The 21,127-nt window shown below is 40.3% G+C and overlaps 3 protein-coding genes across 7 annotated transcripts; 2 read left to right on the top strand and 1 right to left on the bottom strand.

The window, feature by feature from the left end:
- Positions 1-612: 612 nt before the first annotated feature.
- Positions 613-1,957, bottom strand: LOC5574398 (sorbitol dehydrogenase). The gene is made up of 2 exons (XM_001655055.2): positions 1,817-1,957; positions 613-1,754 (listed from the first exon to the last, which is right to left on the bottom strand). Exons 1-2 carry the CDS (start codon positions 1,871-1,873, stop codon positions 723-725), a joined length of 1,089 nt encoding a protein of 362 aa, XP_001655105.1. The 5' UTR covers positions 1,874-1,957; the 3' UTR covers positions 613-722.
- A 118-nt stretch (positions 1,958-2,075) lies between these two features.
- LOC5574396 (sorbitol dehydrogenase) lies at positions 2,076-3,710 on the top strand. The gene is made up of 2 exons (XM_001655054.2): positions 2,076-3,411; positions 3,477-3,710. The coding sequence occupies exons 1-2, from the start codon at positions 2,504-2,506 to the stop codon at positions 3,658-3,660; spliced, it is 1,092 nt and encodes a 363-aa protein (XP_001655104.1). The 5' UTR covers positions 2,076-2,503; the 3' UTR covers positions 3,661-3,710.
- A 2,806-nt stretch (positions 3,711-6,516) lies between these two features.
- Positions 6,517-8,601, top strand: LOC5574400 (sorbitol dehydrogenase). Of its 5 annotated transcripts, none has more exons than XM_011495283.2 (5): positions 6,517-6,659; positions 7,189-7,287; positions 7,353-7,386; positions 7,451-8,261; positions 8,324-8,601. In XM_011495283.2, the coding sequence occupies exons 2-5, from the start codon at positions 7,234-7,236 to the stop codon at positions 8,499-8,501; spliced, it is 1,077 nt and encodes a 358-aa protein (XP_011493585.1). In that variant the 5' UTR covers positions 6,517-6,659; positions 7,189-7,233; the 3' UTR covers positions 8,502-8,601. The 5 variants fall into 5 exon arrangements, with proteins under 5 accessions (XP_011493585.1, XP_021706635.1, XP_021706637.1 ...); XM_021850943.1 differs by having other exon boundaries at positions 6,527-6,659; positions 7,074-7,287; XM_021850945.1 differs by having other exon boundaries at positions 6,544-6,677.
- The last annotated feature ends 12,526 nt before the right edge of the window (positions 8,602-21,127 follow it).

Below are 21,127 nucleotides of genomic sequence, written 5' to 3'. Positions count from 1 at the left end.
TGATCTTAGACAAGCTCCTGGATCATAACAAGCGATTTTTTGAATTAATGTTAAAAAGGTCTTGTAAAACGAATTTAAGGTTAATACATACTTGAATTAGTCAAGAACATAACAATATATTTGCAATACAGTTATTGGATATTCTTCGTATTTGTATTTTTTTTGGCTTTATGTTCCACAGAAACAAAGTCTGCTTTTCAGGTTAGTGTTCAATTACGTCGACAGTTAATAACTGACAGCTTTTGTATATCGTGTGGCAAGTACGGTGATACGCAATACCCAGGAAAGTCAAAGAAACTTCCATTTCGTAACTATTTTGGACCGACCGGGAATCGAACTCAGATGGTTAAATTCTAAACGTCTTTGAAAATGGAAAAATTGAACTCTTTTTTTTTGTGGAAACTGTCTTGCGCCAGGTGTTACAATATTTCCTGTTGAGGTTATATATCATTGCAAACTGTAAAAGATATAACTTTTGTATATCAATCGATAACTTCAGGCAAGTCATCACGTAGAACTGCCTGATAATGCGATAATGACATAATTCATCCTCTGGCAGTACTACTCATTATGACGATCAACGCTAAACGGGCCCCACCGTAGATAAGTTAATAAGTCATTAGTCAGACAATCCCCTGACACACGCAATCACTTTATTACCTCTCTTATCAATTATAGCTTCCACGGGCTTCTACATAATACAGGAATCGGAATTTCGTGGATCATAGCTTTTTCACCGGGTTATTTTTGTTACGAGGTTGACAGTGGATCATGACCTTGATCGCATCCCCCAGGCCGTAGCGAGCCGTTTTGAACGCCTCTACCGAATCCTCCAGGTTGAAGTGATGTGTGATAAGTCGTGTTGCGTCAATCGTTCCGTTTGCGACCATGGCCAGAGCAGCCGGGTAAGCGTTGGCATACCGGAATCCGGATCGGATTTCTACCTCTCGCACCAGCGCGATCGTTATCGGTAGGTTCATGTTGGTGTTTCCGATGCCCACCATCGTAACGACGCCTCCGAGTTCCGTGGCCAAAATTGCCAGACGAACACAGGGCTCCGCACCGGTGCATTCGATGGCGATATCCGGGGCGCATCCCATGAGACCATGAATCTTCTTGACAATGTTATCTTCTTTGTCGCCCTTCTGAATCTGCAACGTGAAGTCCGCTCCAATCTCCTTGGCAATATCCAGCTTACTTTGAACCAGGTCGATCACGCAAACTTTCGCGGCCCCCATTGCTTTTGCTACCAAGATGGAGACCATGCCGATTGGCCCAGCGCCCAGAACTAGAACACTTGAGCCCAGTTGGACATTCGCTATGCGACAGCTGTGAACTCCGACGGCAAGCGGTTCCAAAAGCGAGCCTTCCTCCATCGTCACGTTCGGGGGTAACTTGAAGCAGCAATCCTCCGGGTGGGTGTAATAGTTTTGAAGAGATCCGTGGATTGGTGGAGTTGCGCTGTAGATGCCATCCGGGCAGAGGTTGTACCGACCGGCCTTACACAGCTTGCACACCTTACAGCCTATGGCAGGCTCGAGTGCGACGCGATCACCTACTTTGAGACGCTTCACGCCCTTACCGACACCGATCACCACACCGGACGACTCGTGCCCAATAACCATGGGCTTCTTCAGGACGTACTCGCCGAATCCACCGTGGGAAAGTACGTGCACATCCGATCCACATATCCCGACGCAATCGATCTCCAGCAGGACTTCGTTGTCACGCGGCGTTGGAATCGGGACTTGCTCCTGTGAAAAGAGATTTTGAAGATTTTTCACCTGATCTTGTGCGTGAAGAGTGATGACCTTACCATTCGCATATCGTCGACACCGTGAATCACCGCGCCAATGTTTGACCGTTTTGCCATTGTTACCAAAAGTCTTCGCAAAAATACTTCTTCTCTTGAAGTGTGATCGAGCCAGAATGATGCCTCCCCCGGACTTAATGGCCGACTATATACAGAACTGCAGTTAATGATTGGCGCCGACGGCATTCAGCGTAGCGCACAGATTGATTGACAGTGCCTGGCAACCCCTTTGTTGGGCATACTTAACTGCAACTATATGTGACTTCGCGTGATCGCAACCGTTGGAAAACGACTGATGTTTTCAATTTCAGCAAATAATCGCACTCGTTGTCATTCTTGTCGATCGTAATAGATTCATCTTATTTGATTGCCATAAAACATGTGTTTTAAAATTAAGCATAATTGTTAACTCTTAACAATGCGAAGCGAGTTGCATACTGATAAATCGTTGAAATGAAAACCTTTCTACTCAGTGAAATTCCATATTTCAACCGAGGCTTTGGAATATGACAAAATGATAAGAGGATGCACAAGACGCAAAAGCCAACAGTGTTCTTATCAACGGCTGAAACGACTTCGTGGGAGCAAACAAAAGGTCATCTTCGAGGGATGATCCCTCCCATCTAGGGACACCCCGGTATAAAAACCACATTCTCGATCCGGTTGACAATCAATCACACTCTGTAAACGATGGCGCCCAATCAAAATCTGGCAGCCGTGGTGCACGGTCCAAACGATCTTCGTCTGGAGCCGAGACCAGTTCCAGAGCCGGCCTTCAACGAGGTGGTCCTCGAAGTGGACTGCTGTGGAATCTGCGGAACCGATATCCATTTCCTGAAGGAAGGCGGTTTCGGTGCCCAAACGTTGATCAGACCCATTGTGCTGGGTCACGAATCGTCGGGAGTGGTGCGGAAAGTTGGCAGCAAGGTCACTCATTTGAAGGTTGGAGATCGAGTCGCGATCGAACCTGCCGCAGGATGTCGTTTTTGTGATCTTTGTAAAGTGGGCAAATATAATGTGTGCCTAGATGGGAAGCACTGTACTACGCAGAAAACCGACGGAAATTGTTCGAATTTCTACGCCCAGTACGCAGATTGTTGCTACAAGCTACCTGATCATGTGTCGATGGAAGAAGGCGCCATGTTGGAACCGCTTTCGGTGGCAATCTACGCCACTAGAAGGGCAGATATCCGTCTAGGTAGCAGAGTCATCATATTTGGTGCTGGTCCCATAGGACTAATGTGTTTAATCGCTGCCAAGGCAATGGGAGCTACGAGAACCGTAATTCTGGATCTGGCCAGGGTTAAACATCGACTAGATCTGGCGAAGGAACTGGGAGTAACGGGCACGATCGCGATCGATAAAGGCGACAAGGAAGACGACCTGGTGAGAAGGGTTCACGAGGTATTGGGAGGTCCGGCGGATCGTGTTCTGGAGTGTACCGGATCGGAGCCGGGAATTCGAATCTCGATCAAGGCCACACGGAATGCCGGCCAGATCTGTCTCGTCGGGTTGGGCAACGAAGACGTTAAGGTACCAATGGTGGACGCCATCTCGCGTGAAATCAATATCGTGACCGCCATGCGATTCAATCACGAGTAAGTATAAGTTTGGTCGTCGAAAAAATACCAGGTAACAGTTCATTTCAAATTTTCTATTGCAGTTTTCCGGCCGCGTTGGAAATAGTAGCCAGTGGGTATGTGGACATAAAACCACTTGCTTCGCACCATTTCGATCTGAAGGACGTTCACGAGGCGTTCCGAGTTGCTAGTCAGGGCGAAGGTAACAAAGTACTGATTCATCTTGTGCCTAGAGATACTAACAATAAGAAAAAGTTTGTGAACTAAGTTTGAATTTGTTTGATGTTTTTAAGCTGAAATATATTTTCTTGTTCTTATGAAAGTGATTTTTATCGACGCCTCATAATGTTTCATCGTGTTCGCAAATGTTAAACATAATTTTCCACTTTGTTAATTATGAATGTAGATTCGCTTTCTTATGTTTGATCAATGTTCATCAAAGGCTTTCTGTACTTGAGTAGCGTTTTCAACAAGCCGCGATAACGACGTGGCATACTGAATCTTTATTTTTGAATCAGTCTCTACTGTTTATCTCTTTCATCTGTATCTGACCCTGTCTTTGCTTTCGTTCATAGAGCGCTGCCTGAGCATTTCCGGACATGCTGAGACTATAATGCTCTGATGTTTCAATGCTACATTTGAGATTCCTTCCATGTGAAGAATATACTCGAAATAAATGAGACACACACATAAACGGTTGTAAAAACAAAATTTTAATCTTATTGGGTACCTGTCTTCAATCTTCCAAGAAAAATAAATACAAAATGATAGTTAGCTTTCTACTTTATTGGTTTATTGAACCTTCCCTTCATTTTCAAGCTCCCACACATTGCGCTCAAAACCACTTAAGCTTTTAGGTAATGATGGGTTCGACTTCTTTTGATACTCTTGCCCACCATTTCTTCAAAACCAGCTCGTTCCCGAATCCCAACCTTTGGTGTTTTACGAAGCTTGATCTTCATGATTGAGAAAAACTGCATTTTTTGAGTTGAAGTTTTGTAGTACAGAAAAACTACATTGTTATGTCTACTCAAATCCTCAAATATTTTTCAGTTTATATTTCAAGTCTCTCTTTCTAAACTTATGTTTTTCAGTTTCTGTTTTTGAGTTTCTATTTTTGAGTCTTTTTCCTAGTATCTGTTTCCTTGATTCAGTTTCTGTTTTTGAGTTTCTGTTTCTGTGTTTTATGTTTATGTATTCTGATGTCGTTTTCGTTTTTACGCTGTAGTGTTACACCGGAATTACACGCAATAAAATTGTGCGGTAAAAACTACCATTTAACTTAAGCGCTCGCACCGGCAATTTTTGGCAGACCAGAAATGCGCTTGATTTTACCATGTCTGTAGTTGGAATCAGATTGTTGTAAATTATTTCTGTCAAATGTAGCAGTAATGCGGTGGGGTGTACCGTAAACATAGTAAATTGGTCTGAATTTCCATGGTAGTTAGCGTAGTTAGCTAAAATAGTTATTTTTATCACAGAATTTTTTCCCGTGTACACTTCAACACCGAGATAAAAACAAATGTAGCACTCGACACCATGTTTGTTTACACAAAAATAAAAACGAGTTTCTGTTTTTAGTTTCTATTTTGGGCTTATGTTTCTGAGTTTCAGTGTATGTGAATTTCTTAGTTTCTGTTTCTTACTTTGTTTGATAGTTTCTAGTTCTGAGCTTTTGTTTTTTAGCTTCTATTCAAAGGTACTGTTGAAACGTTTCTGATTTTGAGTTTCTTAGTTTCTTCTTTTGAGTATAAGTGTGAGTTTTTAAGTTGCAGTTACTTAGTTTCTGATTCTACGTTTATGTTTTTTTTTGAACTTTTGTTCATTAAGCTATCAGTAAAAATATTTGGCTAGGCTTTCTATTTCTATTATTTTAGTTTCTATTTTTTAGTTTCTGTTTTAATGTTTCTGAGTTGATCTTTCTGTTTTTTTTGAGTCCTCTTTGCCAAATGTACAAATATTTGGGTAGGCTTTCTATTTCTATTAGTTTAGTTTCTGTTTTAATGTTTCTGAGTTGATCTTTCTGTTTTTTTTTGAGTTTCTTTTAATAAGTTTAATTTCTTATTTTTGAGCTTAAGTTTCCGATTTTTATGCGTTTTTGTTTCGTAGTTTTTGTTCTAGAGTTTCTACTTCTGAGTTTCTATTTATGAGTTTCTACACAGTTAAAAATAATGAAGATTACACGTCATGTAAACTTCATTTATGCGATGTAAACATGAAGTCATGTAAATTTAAGTCTGGAATCATGTCAGTGATGCACATCAAGAAATTCTTCAAAGACGCTCGCGAATTTGAGCCTAAGATTCCAGCTTTCTCATTCTATGTACGACAAGCGAGGTTTTCCTGGCAGTGTTAAAATAATTGTCGGCGTAATAACTACTAACATTTCTATCAGTAATTTTATATTCTTACAATCATCGGCTGTCCTTTCGAGGTTGTATAATGTCAGAGTGAACGTTTTAACCAATGATTTTCCCTTCTTTGAGTTATAGGCTGTTCTTTCGAGTTGTACTGTTTTAGTTAAAGTTTGAGCGACAGCCGCCAAAAAAAAATCGACTGGCACAATTGTCTTGAGCGAAATTCAAAGATGACAGTGACATAAGACGGGCGACCTTGAAAATAAGCTGCTGCATTACTTGTCTGTATTACATCTTGTAGGTATTACAACTTCCAACAAGAGAATTGTCCTTCTTTTAATTACCGGCTATTTTTTCAAAAGTTGCACTTGTAAAGTGATTATCGACATCAATGTCATGTAATCACACAGAATCCTGCTGAATTACATGACATATAATTGAAGCTTACATGACATATCATGTAAATATCCATTATATACCACGCTCCAATTATGTGCATTATATGTCTCAGAAATTTACACGTTTCGTTCGAACTGTGTAGCATCTTTTAAATATATGACGTTTTCTAAAACTAATTGAGATAATCCAATAAATGCGAATATTTATAACTTGAAGTAGCCACCCTGAAATTCCGAACAACCTATATGTATATCGATGAGAACCAACACCAGGACAATCATCCATGACTACGTGATACATTCACTGGGACACCGGTTGTAATTATCACTGATGCATGTTTATCTGTATCGTTGGCCCTATACACTGCGCACACTCCGAGTCGAGCTTTTGCTGCTGGCTGTACCTTACTCCTTTCCCTGCATACCATTAATACATTTAATTCATTAGTAAACATCGGCACGTTGAGCTCGCGAGTTGCTTTTATAGAGCAACGTTAACAGATATTGAATCGTATGTTTAGTTTATTTGGTTTGTATTGAATTGTTTACGGCTTAGTTTACATTTCTCGGCACGTGATTTCAAATTTAGACCTTAAAGAACCTAAAGAAAGGCATGGAAAATTTCAAATGAAAGAACTAACGATACACGGTTAATGTGTCCTGCCTATGCGAAAATTGCGTCGTCTCATTTCTCTTCGTTCGAAATAAAGGTCAATCTTATTTGATCTGCTCTGTTTGATACCTTCCTACTTTTCCAAATTCACTTCAGAAACAAGCTTAATAATAAAGAAATCTGTTCTAATCGTTCGTCCGTTCTAATCTAGTCAATTGTTTATAACTCGAACTCTGTTCGTAAAATAATAAACTGAAATTCAAACAAACATTGTTTGTTCATTATGCTTTTACTACTGCATTTTATACATAGAGCTGATAGTCAGGCGAAAGATTCGACATCTTCCTTCGGTTTTTTCCTTCGAACGACTTAGATAAGTGGCGACGTGACTTCGTAGTCAGACGTATTATAGCTTTGACTTTCGCAGTGAGAGGTCGATCTTTGGTGTTCGGTTTTTGAAAATTTCAGGATCATGGCTAAGGACAATTTAACCGCCGTTCTTTACGGTATTGAGGACTTGAGATTGGTAAGGTCCCACGATTGTTCAAGACTAATAGGGCGGGGATAACGTGTTTTCTTTGTTATACTCAGGAGCAACGTCCCATCCCAACGCCGAAGGATGATGGTAAGTCGCGTAATATCTGCGCAGTTCAATACGAAGCAATTGATCAACCGATATCATTATACAGAGGTTCTTTTGGATATGGACTGCGTTGGAATCTGCGGGTCAGATGTACACTATCTGGTCAGAGGACGATGCGGTGACTTCGTGGTTCAGAAACCGATGGTGATAGGCCACGAAGCATCAGGTGTCGTGTCGAAGGTGGGTTCAAATGTGAAACACCTAAAGGCCGGTGATCGAGTGGCGATTGAGCCTGGCTACGGTTGCCGAGTTTGCGACTTTTGTAAGGGCGGTCGCTATAACCTGTGTGCGGACATGATCTTTTGTGCAACGCCGCCCTACGATGGTAACCTGGCCCGGCACTATACTCATCCGGCTGATTTCTGCTACAAATTACCGCCGCATGTGACCATGGAGGAAGGGGCCCTGCTTGAGCCTCTGTCTGTTGGAGTCCATGCGTGTCGCAGAGCTGGCGTTGGATTAGGATCGGAAGTGTTGATTCTCGGTGCCGGTCCGATTGGATTGGTGACGCTCATCACGGCGAAATCTATGGGAGCAGGTAAGGTCGTGGTGACGGATCTGCTGCAGAATCGTTTGGACGTGGCCAAAGAATTGGGAGCTGATGGAACCCTGGTGGTTGAGGTGGGAGCCAACGAAATGGAAGTGGTGAAGAAGGTTCATGATCTGTTCGGAGGCGAACCTGATAAAACTATCGACTGCAGTGGAGCCGAGGCCACTTCGCGGCTGTCGGTTTTGGCCACCCGGTCCGGAGGTTGTGCCGTTTTGGTTGGCATGGGAGCCTCGGAAGTCAAACTCCCTCTGGCGAACGCACTGGCACGTGAAGTCGACATTCGTGGAGTATTCCGCTACTGCAATGAGTACGCTTTTCCAAAGGGTTCTTAGCTTTAGATAATAACGACTGTTTGCTTTTGTTCAACAGCTATCCAGCGGCGTTGAGTCTGGTGGCGAGTGGAAAAATCGACGTTAAGCGCCTGATAACACACCACTTCAACATCGAGGAAACGGCAGAAGCTTTCAATACCTCTCGACATGGGCTTGGTGGCGCCATCAAGGTTATGATTCACGTGCAGCCCAAGGACAAAAACAATCCAAAGTGAATCTTCCGTGTTCAGTAATGAAGTTTGTTAGTGTAGGTGTAGAGTAAGATTTGATTATTCATAAAACTTATCAATAAAACTTGAAATTTTGTGTACTGTATTAGTGTTTGTCCGTATTTTGAAATAGGTTTTATGCAGATTTTTTTAAATATTTTTTCTTGCTATGTAAGGCCGCACGGAACGTCATTATAATCACCCTATCCATTTGAAGAAGCAGATGTGAAAAATTTATCATATAATTCTACATATGTAGTACACTGCCCATAAGGCAGCGTCCATTTATTACGTAACGCTAAAATTTGAAATTTTTGACCCCCTCTCTCCCCTCCGTAACGCTTTTTGTATAAAAAATTTAAATTTTTTGTATGAGCCGTAACTCTTGAGCCTACTCCCCCCTCCCCCTAGAGCGTTACGTAGTTTTTGGATGCCGCCTAACTGCATATCAGTCACATTCGACATTTTTGACTATTTAGAGTTAATATACCGTGGGGAGTCATCAAATGATGTATACTTTCGATCAACTTACTAAAGTCTTTGATTTTGTTTTAGAAAATTCGAAAAAAATACCAAGTTATTTTGTTACATTGGTAATTGTATCCGCATAATCACAGACAAGCATAACAGTTACATTAACATTACGCTTGAGCCTCGTAGTGTAGTAGCAAAGAAATGTCTAACAGAATTATTTTCTGAATATTCACCCAATATACGACATGAGCTGTACAAAATTTCAACCTCAAATAAGTACAATACAAAATTTTAAATATTTCAAATATATGAAATACAAAAAGCAGTAACATTTCATCTGTAATTCTACACCTAACAAACATCATTAAAGAAACAAAGATCTGAAGGCATTGTCTTAATATGGCTAGGGTTCATTGTGTATCTAGATACCATGTCTGAATAAATGTCACTTAAACAATTTTGATTGGTATCATTCTGAATGTCTACAAAACAATAACTCATCATTTTAAAGTCAATAACGGCAAAGGCTACGTCCTTACGGCAATCCGGGACTAGAGACCGAGTATACCTCTGTATCTCCACATTTGTCATTGAAAGGATATTGGGTTAGTGGGAAAGGTAAGAGTCTGGCAGTCATCCATGGTTGATGATGAGATCTATGATATATTCACGACTAACCAGATTTTCGGTATTAAGCTAGGTATGCTGTTCTGCTTAACTGCGTACTGCGATAAAAAATGCTATTCTTGAGCATTACTTGCAAGAAATTTCCCACGCATCGAGATAGGCGACTACTTTTCTGTTGAAGTGCTTAGTGTTCTTATTGTAATGTCCTGGTTTAGGGGCACTTCGGATTAGGGAGGGTTTGTAGAGAGTTGTTGTCTGGTTGATAGCCGAAATAGAACTACCGGCTCATAGCTCTTTTTATTTTCAGGAAAGCTTTATAATGAGATAGCTTGATGTATAGCAGTTGATGTTGTCTCTTTTTCAGAGCTGTCATTTGACAGGATACATCAGTTCTTCCCCTTTAAGGAAAGGGATATATTTCAGAAAATTCCATTTAGAATTCTATGCATGCTATTGACTTAAACTAATAAAACAATCCAAAGTTTAAACTTAAGACTAACTATTCAGAAAATTCATTTTGAAAATTCAGATCACACTTTATGCGCATTGATCAATGATAAACAAAATCACTGTCGGCTTTGGCCGTGCGTTTTCTTTTCGATCTTCTTAGCTCGGGTGTGAGATCGAGTAATGCCTTTGGACGATTTCGTTTTCGGCTCTTCTTCGATGCGTCTGGGACCGACTCCGCAAAACCTCTAGGGTCTTCGTTCTCACTGCTAACTGGCAGCACACCATCACGATTTGAAAAGGATAATGTAAGGTTCGGCCTTAAACGCATCCCTTCAGAAGCTACTCTTAGCTGGTTTCGATGGGCCATTAGGCGAACGTTTCCAGTTTGCACCTGGAAGATATTTTTCGAAAAACGTTTTAGAAATGTGGCTTTAACCCAGCGTGCGTGGTGATGTGGATTGTTATTTTTGTACCAAACCACATCACCCGCCATCAGATCATCTATAGAGTCATGCAACTTAGTATTAGTACTTGTGGTGTCATTTGACACAGTTCTATCATCGCTTGGCTGTGGTTTTAGATGATTCTTGTATTGTTTTTTTGGATTAAGTAAGTCCATTATTGTCTTTGGATTAAAAGAAAATATTTTCTCTGACGGAAACTCGCCGTCATTCGTCAAGCAACTGTTCCTATAGTTTATTAAAAACAAATTCAATTGATCCTCCATTTCCAACTTTAACATCTCAGGTTCCAAAAGAAACTTTTTCAAAACTTCTTTTACTGTCCGCACTGAACGTTACTAGAGGGATTGTATGGGGGACTTTTAAGCACATTAATGCCCTGCTTCCTCAAAAAGCTCACAAAGGTATGGGAGTTGAAAGGTGGGCCTCCATCGGATACCAAAACATCCGGTAATCCGAAGCGAGCAAAAAATGCTACCAACCTTTTTAAAACCTTACTGCAATCAGTACCACCTTTCATCCATTCAATCTCTATCCACTTTGAAAAACTGTCAACTATAAGTAAAAATGTGTGGTGGTTGAAGTGAAAAAAATCTATGTGTATTCTACTAAACGGTCTGCTTGTTGGTATCCATTGAAATTTCTCCGCAGGTTTGTTGACAATTGCCATACTATTACACTCCTCACATAGTGATACAAACTTTTCTATATCCTTATTAATTCCAAACCAGTACACTGATCTTCTAGCAAGTTGTTTCATTTTAACCATGCCTGCATGATTGGCATGTAACAGTTTCAAAACATCAGTTTGCATCACTTGTGGTATTATTACCCTATCCTGGTATAACAAACACTCATCAACCACCTCCAAATCATGTTGGTTCGAAAAAACATCGACATAGCATTTTTTTAAATTTTCTGGCCAACCATTTTTCATGTAGAATACAATATTCTGCAAGAATTCATCTGATTTTGTCACCTTCGCAACCACTTTAAAATCGATAGGAAAATCGTTGCTAAAATTAATGCTCCTTATATGTTCAATATCAAATTCATCAGGTACTGACTGCTCTAAAGGAAATCTCGAACAAAAATCCGCGTTTCCCATTTTGGATGACGGCCTGTATTGAATAATGAAATCATAAATGGATAATTCTAAAATGTACCGTTGAAGCCTTGTTACGTATATTGAATGTTGACCTTTCTTGCCAAAAATACCTACTAAAGGCTTATGGTCTGTATAAACAGTAAACTCTTGCCCATACAAATATTTGTGGAATTTTTTGATGGTACAAACCAAAGCTAATGCCTCTAAATGTAGAATGGGATACGATTTTTGAGCGTCGTTCAATGTAAACGATGTGAAACAAATAGGTTTCTCTACATTATCGACAATATGAGCAATTACGCCCCCTAAACCATATCCCGATGCATCAGATACAACAATTATTGGCTTCTTTGGATCGTAAAACTCTAAAAACTGGGCACTCAACAAAGCTTGCTTACTTTCTTCAAACGCTTTATTACAATTGTTGTCCCAAATAAATTTTACACCGTTTTTTAATAAATCATAAAGATATGAAAGTTTTGCTGACAAATGGGGAATGAATTTGTTATAATAATTTATCATTCCAAGAAATGATTTTAGTTCTGTCGTGTTCTTTGGAAGTTTGGCCTTTTGTATTGTTGCAACTTTGCTTTGGCAAGGCAGTAAACCATTCTCGCTCAATACGTGTCCTAAATAATCTAAATGTGTAACAAAAAACTTACATTTTTCCCAGTTAACCTTTATGTTCGCTTCTCGCAATCTCTCAAGCACAAGTATAATTTTGCCTTACACTCATCTATATTTTTTCCTGCAATGAGGACGTCATCTAAATAGCAATGAACATGATCAATATCTCTCAAAATTTGATCCATAACATTTTGGAAAATCGATGCGCTCGAAGAAGCCCCTTGTGGTAATCTATTGTAAGTATATAGTCCCTTGATTGTGTTTATGGTCATAAAATGTTTAGACTTATCCGATAAAGCCAATTGAGTGTATGCTCCCTCCAAATCTAATGCACAGAATATCTTACATTCTGCCAGCTTAGCAAACAAATCTTGTGCTGTAGGAAGAGGGTAAGTATTAGGAATAATTACTTTATTTATTGAAACTTTGCAATCTATAACCAATCTAATTTCATTATTTTTTTTCATTACTATGACCACGGGAGACGCCCACTCACTGGTCTTGATTGGTGTAATCACTTTTTCCTTTTCTAGTTTGTTCAAATAATCCACAACTTTGTCTCTTAACCTGTATGGAACATCATAGGCTTTTTTAAAAATGGGAACGTCAGATTTTAGTACCAATTCGGCTTCAAACCCTTTGATAGGGGTCGAAAAATCTTTTATAAAAACATCTTTGTATACACGTTTAATATTTTCAACCTCCGCATTATTATCGCTTTCAATCATGTTGTTAATAGTCAATGTGCTTGAAAAAAAATGTCTCCATTTAGAGAAAAATACATCCAGCCATGTCCTTCCAAATAAAGGTATAAATTTATGACTGGTATTCAAAACCAAAAGGTTCAATTTTGCTTCAGTTCCATTGAACTTTACTGAAACTATCGCTTCACCTTCAATTTTAAGTTTTTCTCCATTTACTACAATCAACTGTTTATTGCATTTCTCTAAAGGTTTACTAAACATAGAAAAATAATGGTCTTTACCAATCACCGATACGGAAGATCCGCAATCAACCTCCATTTGCAACATTTTGCCCTCAACCATTAGCTCTACAAGACAGGGGTCACTAATCCTATTAATGGAAGATACCATCATGCAAGTCAAATCACCTGAGTCTCTATCATCGGCGTCACTATCCGACTCCTCCGTCCGCATCCGGCTAAGAAGGTTCGCAATATGTCCGTCTTCACTGGCCTCCGGCTCATAATCGTTCAGCATGTTGACTGTGTCCCGTCTCATGTTTTTTAGTTTAAAACATTTCCTCTTGATGTGTCCCTTTGCTCCACAAAAGTTGCAGATCATATCTGCGTAACTTGGTTTCTGCCTCCATTGTCCTGGCTTAAATTTTTCTGTTTCTCTCCAGCTCTGTTTTTTGTATCGTGTGGTATCTTCAACTCTCCTGGAATACGGTCTATAACCAAGTCTGTCCCTAACAGGAACCCTAGGAGAGCTTTCCATTTCTCCGCCATTGTAAACAGCTAAAAGTTTCCTCATGCTAGTTCCTACTTTTGAAGCTGGTGCCAGAGAAGCAATTCGACCATACTGGTCGTCGTCATTATTGTTTAAATTTTTGGCATTTTTCCCGGCCAATTCCCATGTAGCAATTATCCTTTCTGCTATCGCAAGTGTGAGTTTGTCTTCATTTAGCAGTCTTTCACGAAGGGATTTTTCTCGGACTCCCGAGAGAATCCGATCCCTTATGGCAAGGTCTTTAAAATCCCCGAAAGAACAAAACTCTGCTTGCAATTTTACAGAGAGAACAAAGTCCTCGACCGTTTCATCAGGTTGCTGTACACGGTTGTTAAACTTCAACCTCTGAATGATGTCAGATTCCGTTTTATCCAACCGTGTACGCAATTTAGTAATCATGTCATCATATGACACGTCGGTCAAATTACTGGTAGGGAATAAAAGCTTCAATTCATGGTATATCACAGGGCCACTAAGGGTTATAAAGTAGGCTTTTTTGTCTCCAGGTGAGACATTATTCAATGAAAAATAAAATTCCAACCGCTCGACCCATTCGCCAAATGGCGTGCCTTTGCGGTATGGCTCAATAGTCGTGGTAACGTTCACTTTGGACATACTCAACCGGAGAAATAGTAAATGTTGAAAGAAAAAACAATGGCAATATAACTCTGCAAACACTGAACAATTTCCCAAATCAGCACAATATAAAAAAGAATAAAGGCAAGACTCACCGAAACAGTCCAAACTCACCCCAACCAACGGTAGGGCAAACGGAACGACGAATTGTGATGGATCCTTGCCAGCTTCCAAAAGTAAACGCACTGTCACGTCCGGTTTAATCCGAAAAGTTGGCCACTTCCTGCTAACCTGCTGATAGATTCGGAGTTGCAGTTACCGGTCGGATTCGTTAAAAATCTTCGCTTGTGCCACCACTGTTCCACACGTTCCAGGCCGTGTTGGATAGCCACTTCGAAACGCCTTGTTCGAAAACCTTCGATCCACAGTATCGCCAACAACTCACTTATCGAATCTAGAGTTTAATTTGAAAAGATAAAACACTCTTAGAACTTTGCAAATAAAAGAATAAACATCAAAAGATTCCTTTGATAAAAGCTGTCAAACAAAACAATGTTTTGTTCGATCCTAGATTGTTGTCTTGTTCGCACCTGCGAATCGAAAAGGCCTTTTCGTTGCTGTAAGAGAATGGCTGCCAGATATATTGTAATTAAGAACAAAAGGGTGATGCCAATTAAAACAATGGCGGAAAATATGGGAAATTGATTGCAATTCTAGCAATTACTAAATTTCACTTATATCGTGCAATCCACACAATTATACTCACTTAAGCACCTTAACCTACCGCATCCACCGATGTGGTTTAGATTTTACCAATTCGTGTGTTATTCCAAAATCATGTAGATGCTCAATTGTGGCTGACCTTTGGATGACCTTTATCACCTGCAGCGCCGGGCCGTCGTCTTCCAGATGAAAAACGTGATTATATCCACACCAAGTTCACTTGTGTGGCTGCCACTATGAATCTTCGGCCACTTGAGGAAAAACTACCGAGGAAAATTTATCTTCGTCGCCAAACTGTAATGTCCTGGTTTAGGGGCACTTCGGATTAGGGAGGGTTTGTAGAGAGTTGTTGTCTGGTTGATAGCCGAAATAGAACTACCGGCTCATAGCTCTTTTTATTTTCAGGAAAGCTTTATAATGAGATAGCTTGATGTATAGCAGTTGATGTTGTCTCTTTTTCAGAGCTGTCATTTGACAGGATACATCACTTATTAGCACTTCCACAGTTATTAACTGAGAGCTTTCTTTGCCAATTGACTATTTTTGCATTTGTATATCGTGTGGCAGGTACGATGATACTCTATGCCCAGGGAAGTCAAGGAAATTTCCATTACGAAAAGATCCTGGACCGACCGGGATTCGAATCCAGCATGGCTTTGCTTCGTAGCTGCGGACTCTAACCATTCGGCTAAGGAAGGCCCCCCAACCGAAACACATTTTCATAGAATATTTTTGTTTTTAGTTTTGAATAGAAAAACTGATTTTGAAGTTTCGATTATGACGATGATAGATTTGTAGAGATTTCATCGAAATTAGTGTCTCAGATAGTTATATCTGGACCCAGGAAGCTGGGCTTCTTGTGTGAAACGTCGATCGAGCTTTAAATGTATAGTACAATGTACTGTATATTGGGTATTATAATAGTACCATAATAGTTATATTGCAATCACAGACAAACAGACGTAACACTTGAATTATTTTCATTGTCCATCAGAATAGCGCCCAATTCTATTATTTGGTAGTTGGCCGACGGGCCACTCGTGGCGCTCGTATCGCTTTTGTTCGAGTTTGACGTTTGCGCACTACCGCCACCTAGTTCCTGGTTCCTGGCCAAACACAGTATTTTAAGCATTGGGCGTTAACGTTCGCGAGACTATGCTTTGAATTGAAAATTGTTCTAGCTGTTACGTCTGTTTGTCTGTGGTAGGTGGTAGTAACTACAATGAAACAAGCATTGAAGCACAGACAAACAGACGTCACACTCTCATCGATGTCCATCGACCAACTTTTCAACGATCGATTCGAACATATGGTAGGTGGTCAATCGACCACCCGCAGCGCTCGCGTCGCTTTTATTCGTGTTTGACGTTTACACACTACCGCCATCTGTTGGTCCATCGGCCAACTACAGTGTTTTTAGCATTGGGCGTACATGTTTTCGCGACTATGATTTTGATCGCGATTTGTTCGAAGTGTTACGTCTGTTTCTCTGTGATTGAAGTAATGAGAACCACGAACAAGCTTTTAAATTTACTATTCCAATTACGATTGAGCTATCAAGAACGCTTTTTATATGCGTTTTGTTCCCTCTTAATCCAACCGCATCGATAGCCGAGCGGTAAGCGTTCGCGTCTGACAATCGCAAGATCCTCGGTTCGATTCTGGCCTGCTGCAAGTTTTTAACCATGATATAGTAATTTTTACTGTCGAAATGGCGTCATGGTAAAATTGAATGCACAAAATATTTGAAATAAATGAAAATTTAGTCTGCACAAATCAAGTGGCGTTGTGTATTTAATTTAACCCTCTAATATAGTATTTTCAACTGCAACGCTGTGTACATGTTCGGAAGGTTTTTTTTATTCATACCAAAAGTGTAGTAAACTTTGTGGATTTTGTTTTTGAGTAGATGCTACATGTAGTAAAGTTCAACGCTTTCTATTCATACCGCCCACTAATTTTAGCATTGAGCGTACATGTCCTCGTGACTCTGATTTTGATCGAGATTTGTTATAAGTGTTACGCCTGTTTGTCTGTGGTAAAACATAGTCACGTCAACAATTACGCCCAATGCTAAAAATATTTCATTTGGCCAACCGCGAACTAGGTGGCGGTAGTGAGCAAACGTCAAACTCGAACAAAAATGATGCGAGCGCCACAAGTGGGCAGTCGGCCAACTACTATTTATTAGAATTGGGCGCTATTCTGCTGTGCGATGAAAATAATTAGAGTGTTACGTCTGTGTGTCTGTGGTATAACACTTAGAACAAATTAGTGATCCTTTATATGAGAGATTAGCGGAAGTAAAATGGAATGATTTGGCAACAGATCAGCAGTGCTGAGTTTGCTCGGCGTCGAGAATAATATTGTAAGACGGACATGACTTTCTCATTGCTAAAAAGTGTATTTTGTTTCGTTATAGATCTTTGAGCCAGGTCGGTCACACTCGGGCTCAGATTGGGTACCACTTCTAGTACTGCATTTGGTCCCTCGGTAGTACAAAAGGTACCCAAGTTTGACAGATCGCAGTACACTTTTCACGGCATTCTAGATTACCTTATGAGCCATAAAATTTTGGGCAACTGCAAGGGACATGGAGGTCTTTAATTTGTCTTTGTTTGAGCTATATTTCCAAATTAATAAACAGCAGAAAAAATTACTAACTAAATATCGCATTAAATCGAAAATTAAATATCGCATTCAAAAAAGGTAAATATTTCATATTTTTTGCTGTATGAAAAACAACTTTCACCGAAATAATTTCAAGCGGATTACATTACTCCTCAAGAAAAGTTCAAAACAAACATAACGCATGTTCGTTTGGCTCACGCTTTGACAGCTCTCGCTGCTCGATTGCCTCACACTTTGACAGAAATGTCAGCTTCCACGTATCACTCTTATACTCCACTGCACTGTGACGTCACGCATCAATTTTGACAAGTACTGGTCCTGTTGTTTACAGTTTGGACTTAGTACTTTTTTCGAATCATTCTTAATTTCGTGAAAGTTTGCTGCGAGGAGAGGTCAAATCCACTGCAGATACCCACGGATCGTATTATTCTATCTTCCTACCGTGGAAAATCGTCACCATCAGCATGCTGATGATAGAAATGCGAAGATGAAAAAATGATGGAAAAAACGACTAAGTCCGAAACGTAAACAACAGGACCAGCAGTGAGGTTAGGCTCGTCATATGCAGCGCTCTATAAAGGATCACTAGAACTACCAAAATCATACACTGAGGAAACGGAACGTATGAGGTACATAAGAATTTCTTATGGAATAACGACATAAGAAGTATTTTGTTTTTTATTCGAGAATCTTATAACATTCCACAACAGACTTATGAAATAACACTCATTACATAGACAGATATAATTCCATAAGAAACTCTTTTTGGATATCAAACGCATTGATCATTTGCATTCGTAAGACAATCTAATGGAATACGATTTTCTTAACAATTTCATACGAAAATCTTATGCATTACGTGGAATAAAGACATAAGAAGCATCTAATGAGACTCATAAGAAAAACTTGTGAACTTCCATCGATCATTGCGATCTCATTACACGCTGCGGCTGTTGCTGCCTCAAAGCGGAAATCTTCCGGATCAACAGCCAACAGATAAGGCCCAAACGCAATGATAGCGGAACGGCAACGGAATGCGGATCCGGTTCGCCAGCATGAATCACACCATCTCGACTGAGCTGACAACGAATGAAATTGCATCAACACTGAGTCGACAAGCTTGTTGTAGTTCATGCTGGCGAACCGGTTCCGCTTTCCGTTGCCGTTCCGCAATCATTGCGTTTGGGCCTATAGATTAAGGCATTTGTCGGCATGAATAGTAAAAAATAGCCTCTAATAGAACTACCGTACCGTAAAAGCCCAAACGCAATGATAGCGGAACGGCAACGGAATGCGGAACCGGTTCGCCAGCATGAACTATAATCAGCTTGTCGACTCAGTGTTGATCCAACTTCATTCGTTGTCAGCTCAGTCGAGATGTTGTGATACATGCTGGCGAACCGGTTCCGCATTCCGTTGCCGTTCCGCTATTATTGCGTTTGGGCCTTAACTGCTGGGTGGATGAGAGATTTGTTGTTAGGGAGTGGTTTTGAATTTTGAATCTGTGGAGGAAAATATATTTTCCTAAAGGAAGACTTGAATCGGGTTGGAGTTGAAACCATTGGAACTGTGATTCAGAACGGGTTGCGCCAGTTCCAACCTGGTTTAAAAACGTTTGTTTGAGTAGATTCGGTGGCGTTCCTGTTTGGGGCGCCCTGACCGGGATCAAGGCCCAAACGCAATGATAGCGGAACGGCAACGGAAAGCGGAACCGGTTCGCCAACATGAATCACACCATCTCGACTGACCCATCAACGAATGAAAGTGAATCAACACCAAGTCGACAAGCATGTTGTAGTTCATGCTGGCGAACCGGTTCCGCATTCCGTTGCCGTTCCGCTTTCATTGCGTTTGGGCCTTCACGGTTAGTTTGAGCGCGCACCTGATTTGACATTTGCAAATGTAAACAAGCATCCCAATAAGGCAATCCATGAGACAGCTGCGATCAGCTGGTTTTTTGTTTACCAAGAGCTTTTGACGTTTCACGATCGGAGTGACCGTTCGATTACAAAGGAAAATGTAAAGCTCCGGCAACACTCGCATGCTTTGTTTACTCATTCGTTTCGGTTGCATTCACACTTTGAGCTGTCAGTCCTATAGATCGCTGCACGCCTGACCTAACCTCGAAACTCCATATAAAAAAAATGTCAACAATTCCAGCAGTGAATGTCAACTCCATATAAAAAAAATCTATACAATTCCAGCAGTGAGTGTCAAAGAGCAGGACAGTCAATTGAGCGTGATGAAAGAGGGACAAAGAAGGAGAATTTATCGTGACGTCCCCATGCACTCTTCTATCGCGGAAAGTCCTCATGGATAGCCTTATGCAGGGGTGGAATCGAAAAACTGTTGCAAAATCACCACGCTGATACCCATAGGGTTGAACAAACTGTGCCGCATCTCGAATTATTTTTCAAAATGTGGTGAGTATCCATGTTTTCAAAAATTTGTAAGAAAATCAGGAGTGCATATAAACAAAATCTGAAAGCGTTAATATTCATTAAAAATGATTATCTTTGGAAGAAAAATACAAAAACTGGAGGTTAGATCTGACGGAAATGGTCTATTATATATGCAATCAAGAATAATGTTGCGTCGACGTTCAATTACAATACACTGTATTGTATCCAATACATTATATTGTACATTATTGGTTTATTCCATTCACTAAATGGTACGTTTTTATTCGGGCAGAGTCTATGAATGGAGAGTTGCGCGAAGAAGCTTCTTTGAATGGTTGTTCTTCTTCGTCTTCGAAAATAGTCCCTATCTGTTTTGCTGGTCTGCTCGATAAGTAGACGGTTTGACAGTTCGATAGGTAGATTTGGTTTCAATCTTCGCGCAACTCTCCATCCACTCTGGCCCAAACGCACTGAAATATACTCGCCCAAATGGTATTTCATACAAAGTGAAGAAGCAAAGAAAGACAACGGTATAAGCTATTTTCACAGACAAACAGACGTAACACTTAGAACAAATCGCGATCAAAATCATAGTCACGAGGACATGTACGCCCAATGCTAAAATCGGTGTGTTTGGCCGACGGGCCAACAGATGGCGTTAGTGTGTAAACGTCAAACGCGAATAAAAACGATTCGAGCGCTGCGGGTGGCGGATTGGCCACCTGCCATATTTTTGAATCAACCGTTAAAAAGGTGGTCGATGGACAATGATGAGAGTGTGACGTCTGTTTGTCTGTGCTATTTTCATTTGCGATTCGTTTTATTATAGCACACAAAACAGCAATTGCTATCTGTAGGCTTTGTAGTCATGTAGAAAAGCAAACAACTGTTCAAGACAATTTTTTGATGAATTTTTTCAATAATCCTAAAAATCTATATTCCAAGCAAACATCGAGCCGAAATCGCCCAATGCGATTAAAAGGAAAACATTTTTTTTTGTTTACTGTTGTGACTGGCCCGAGGTTGCGTGCGAGAGAGAAAAGCCTCTCTCAAGAGAGAGAGAGCGAAACGTCAAAAAGTC

This window comes from Aedes aegypti, chromosome 3, assembly GCF_002204515.2.
Source record: "Aedes aegypti strain LVP_AGWG chromosome 3, AaegL5.0 Primary Assembly, whole genome shotgun sequence".
Lineage (NCBI taxonomy): Eukaryota > Metazoa > Arthropoda > Insecta > Diptera > Culicidae > Aedes > Aedes aegypti.
This window is presented reverse-complemented; position numbering and strand designations above follow the sequence as displayed.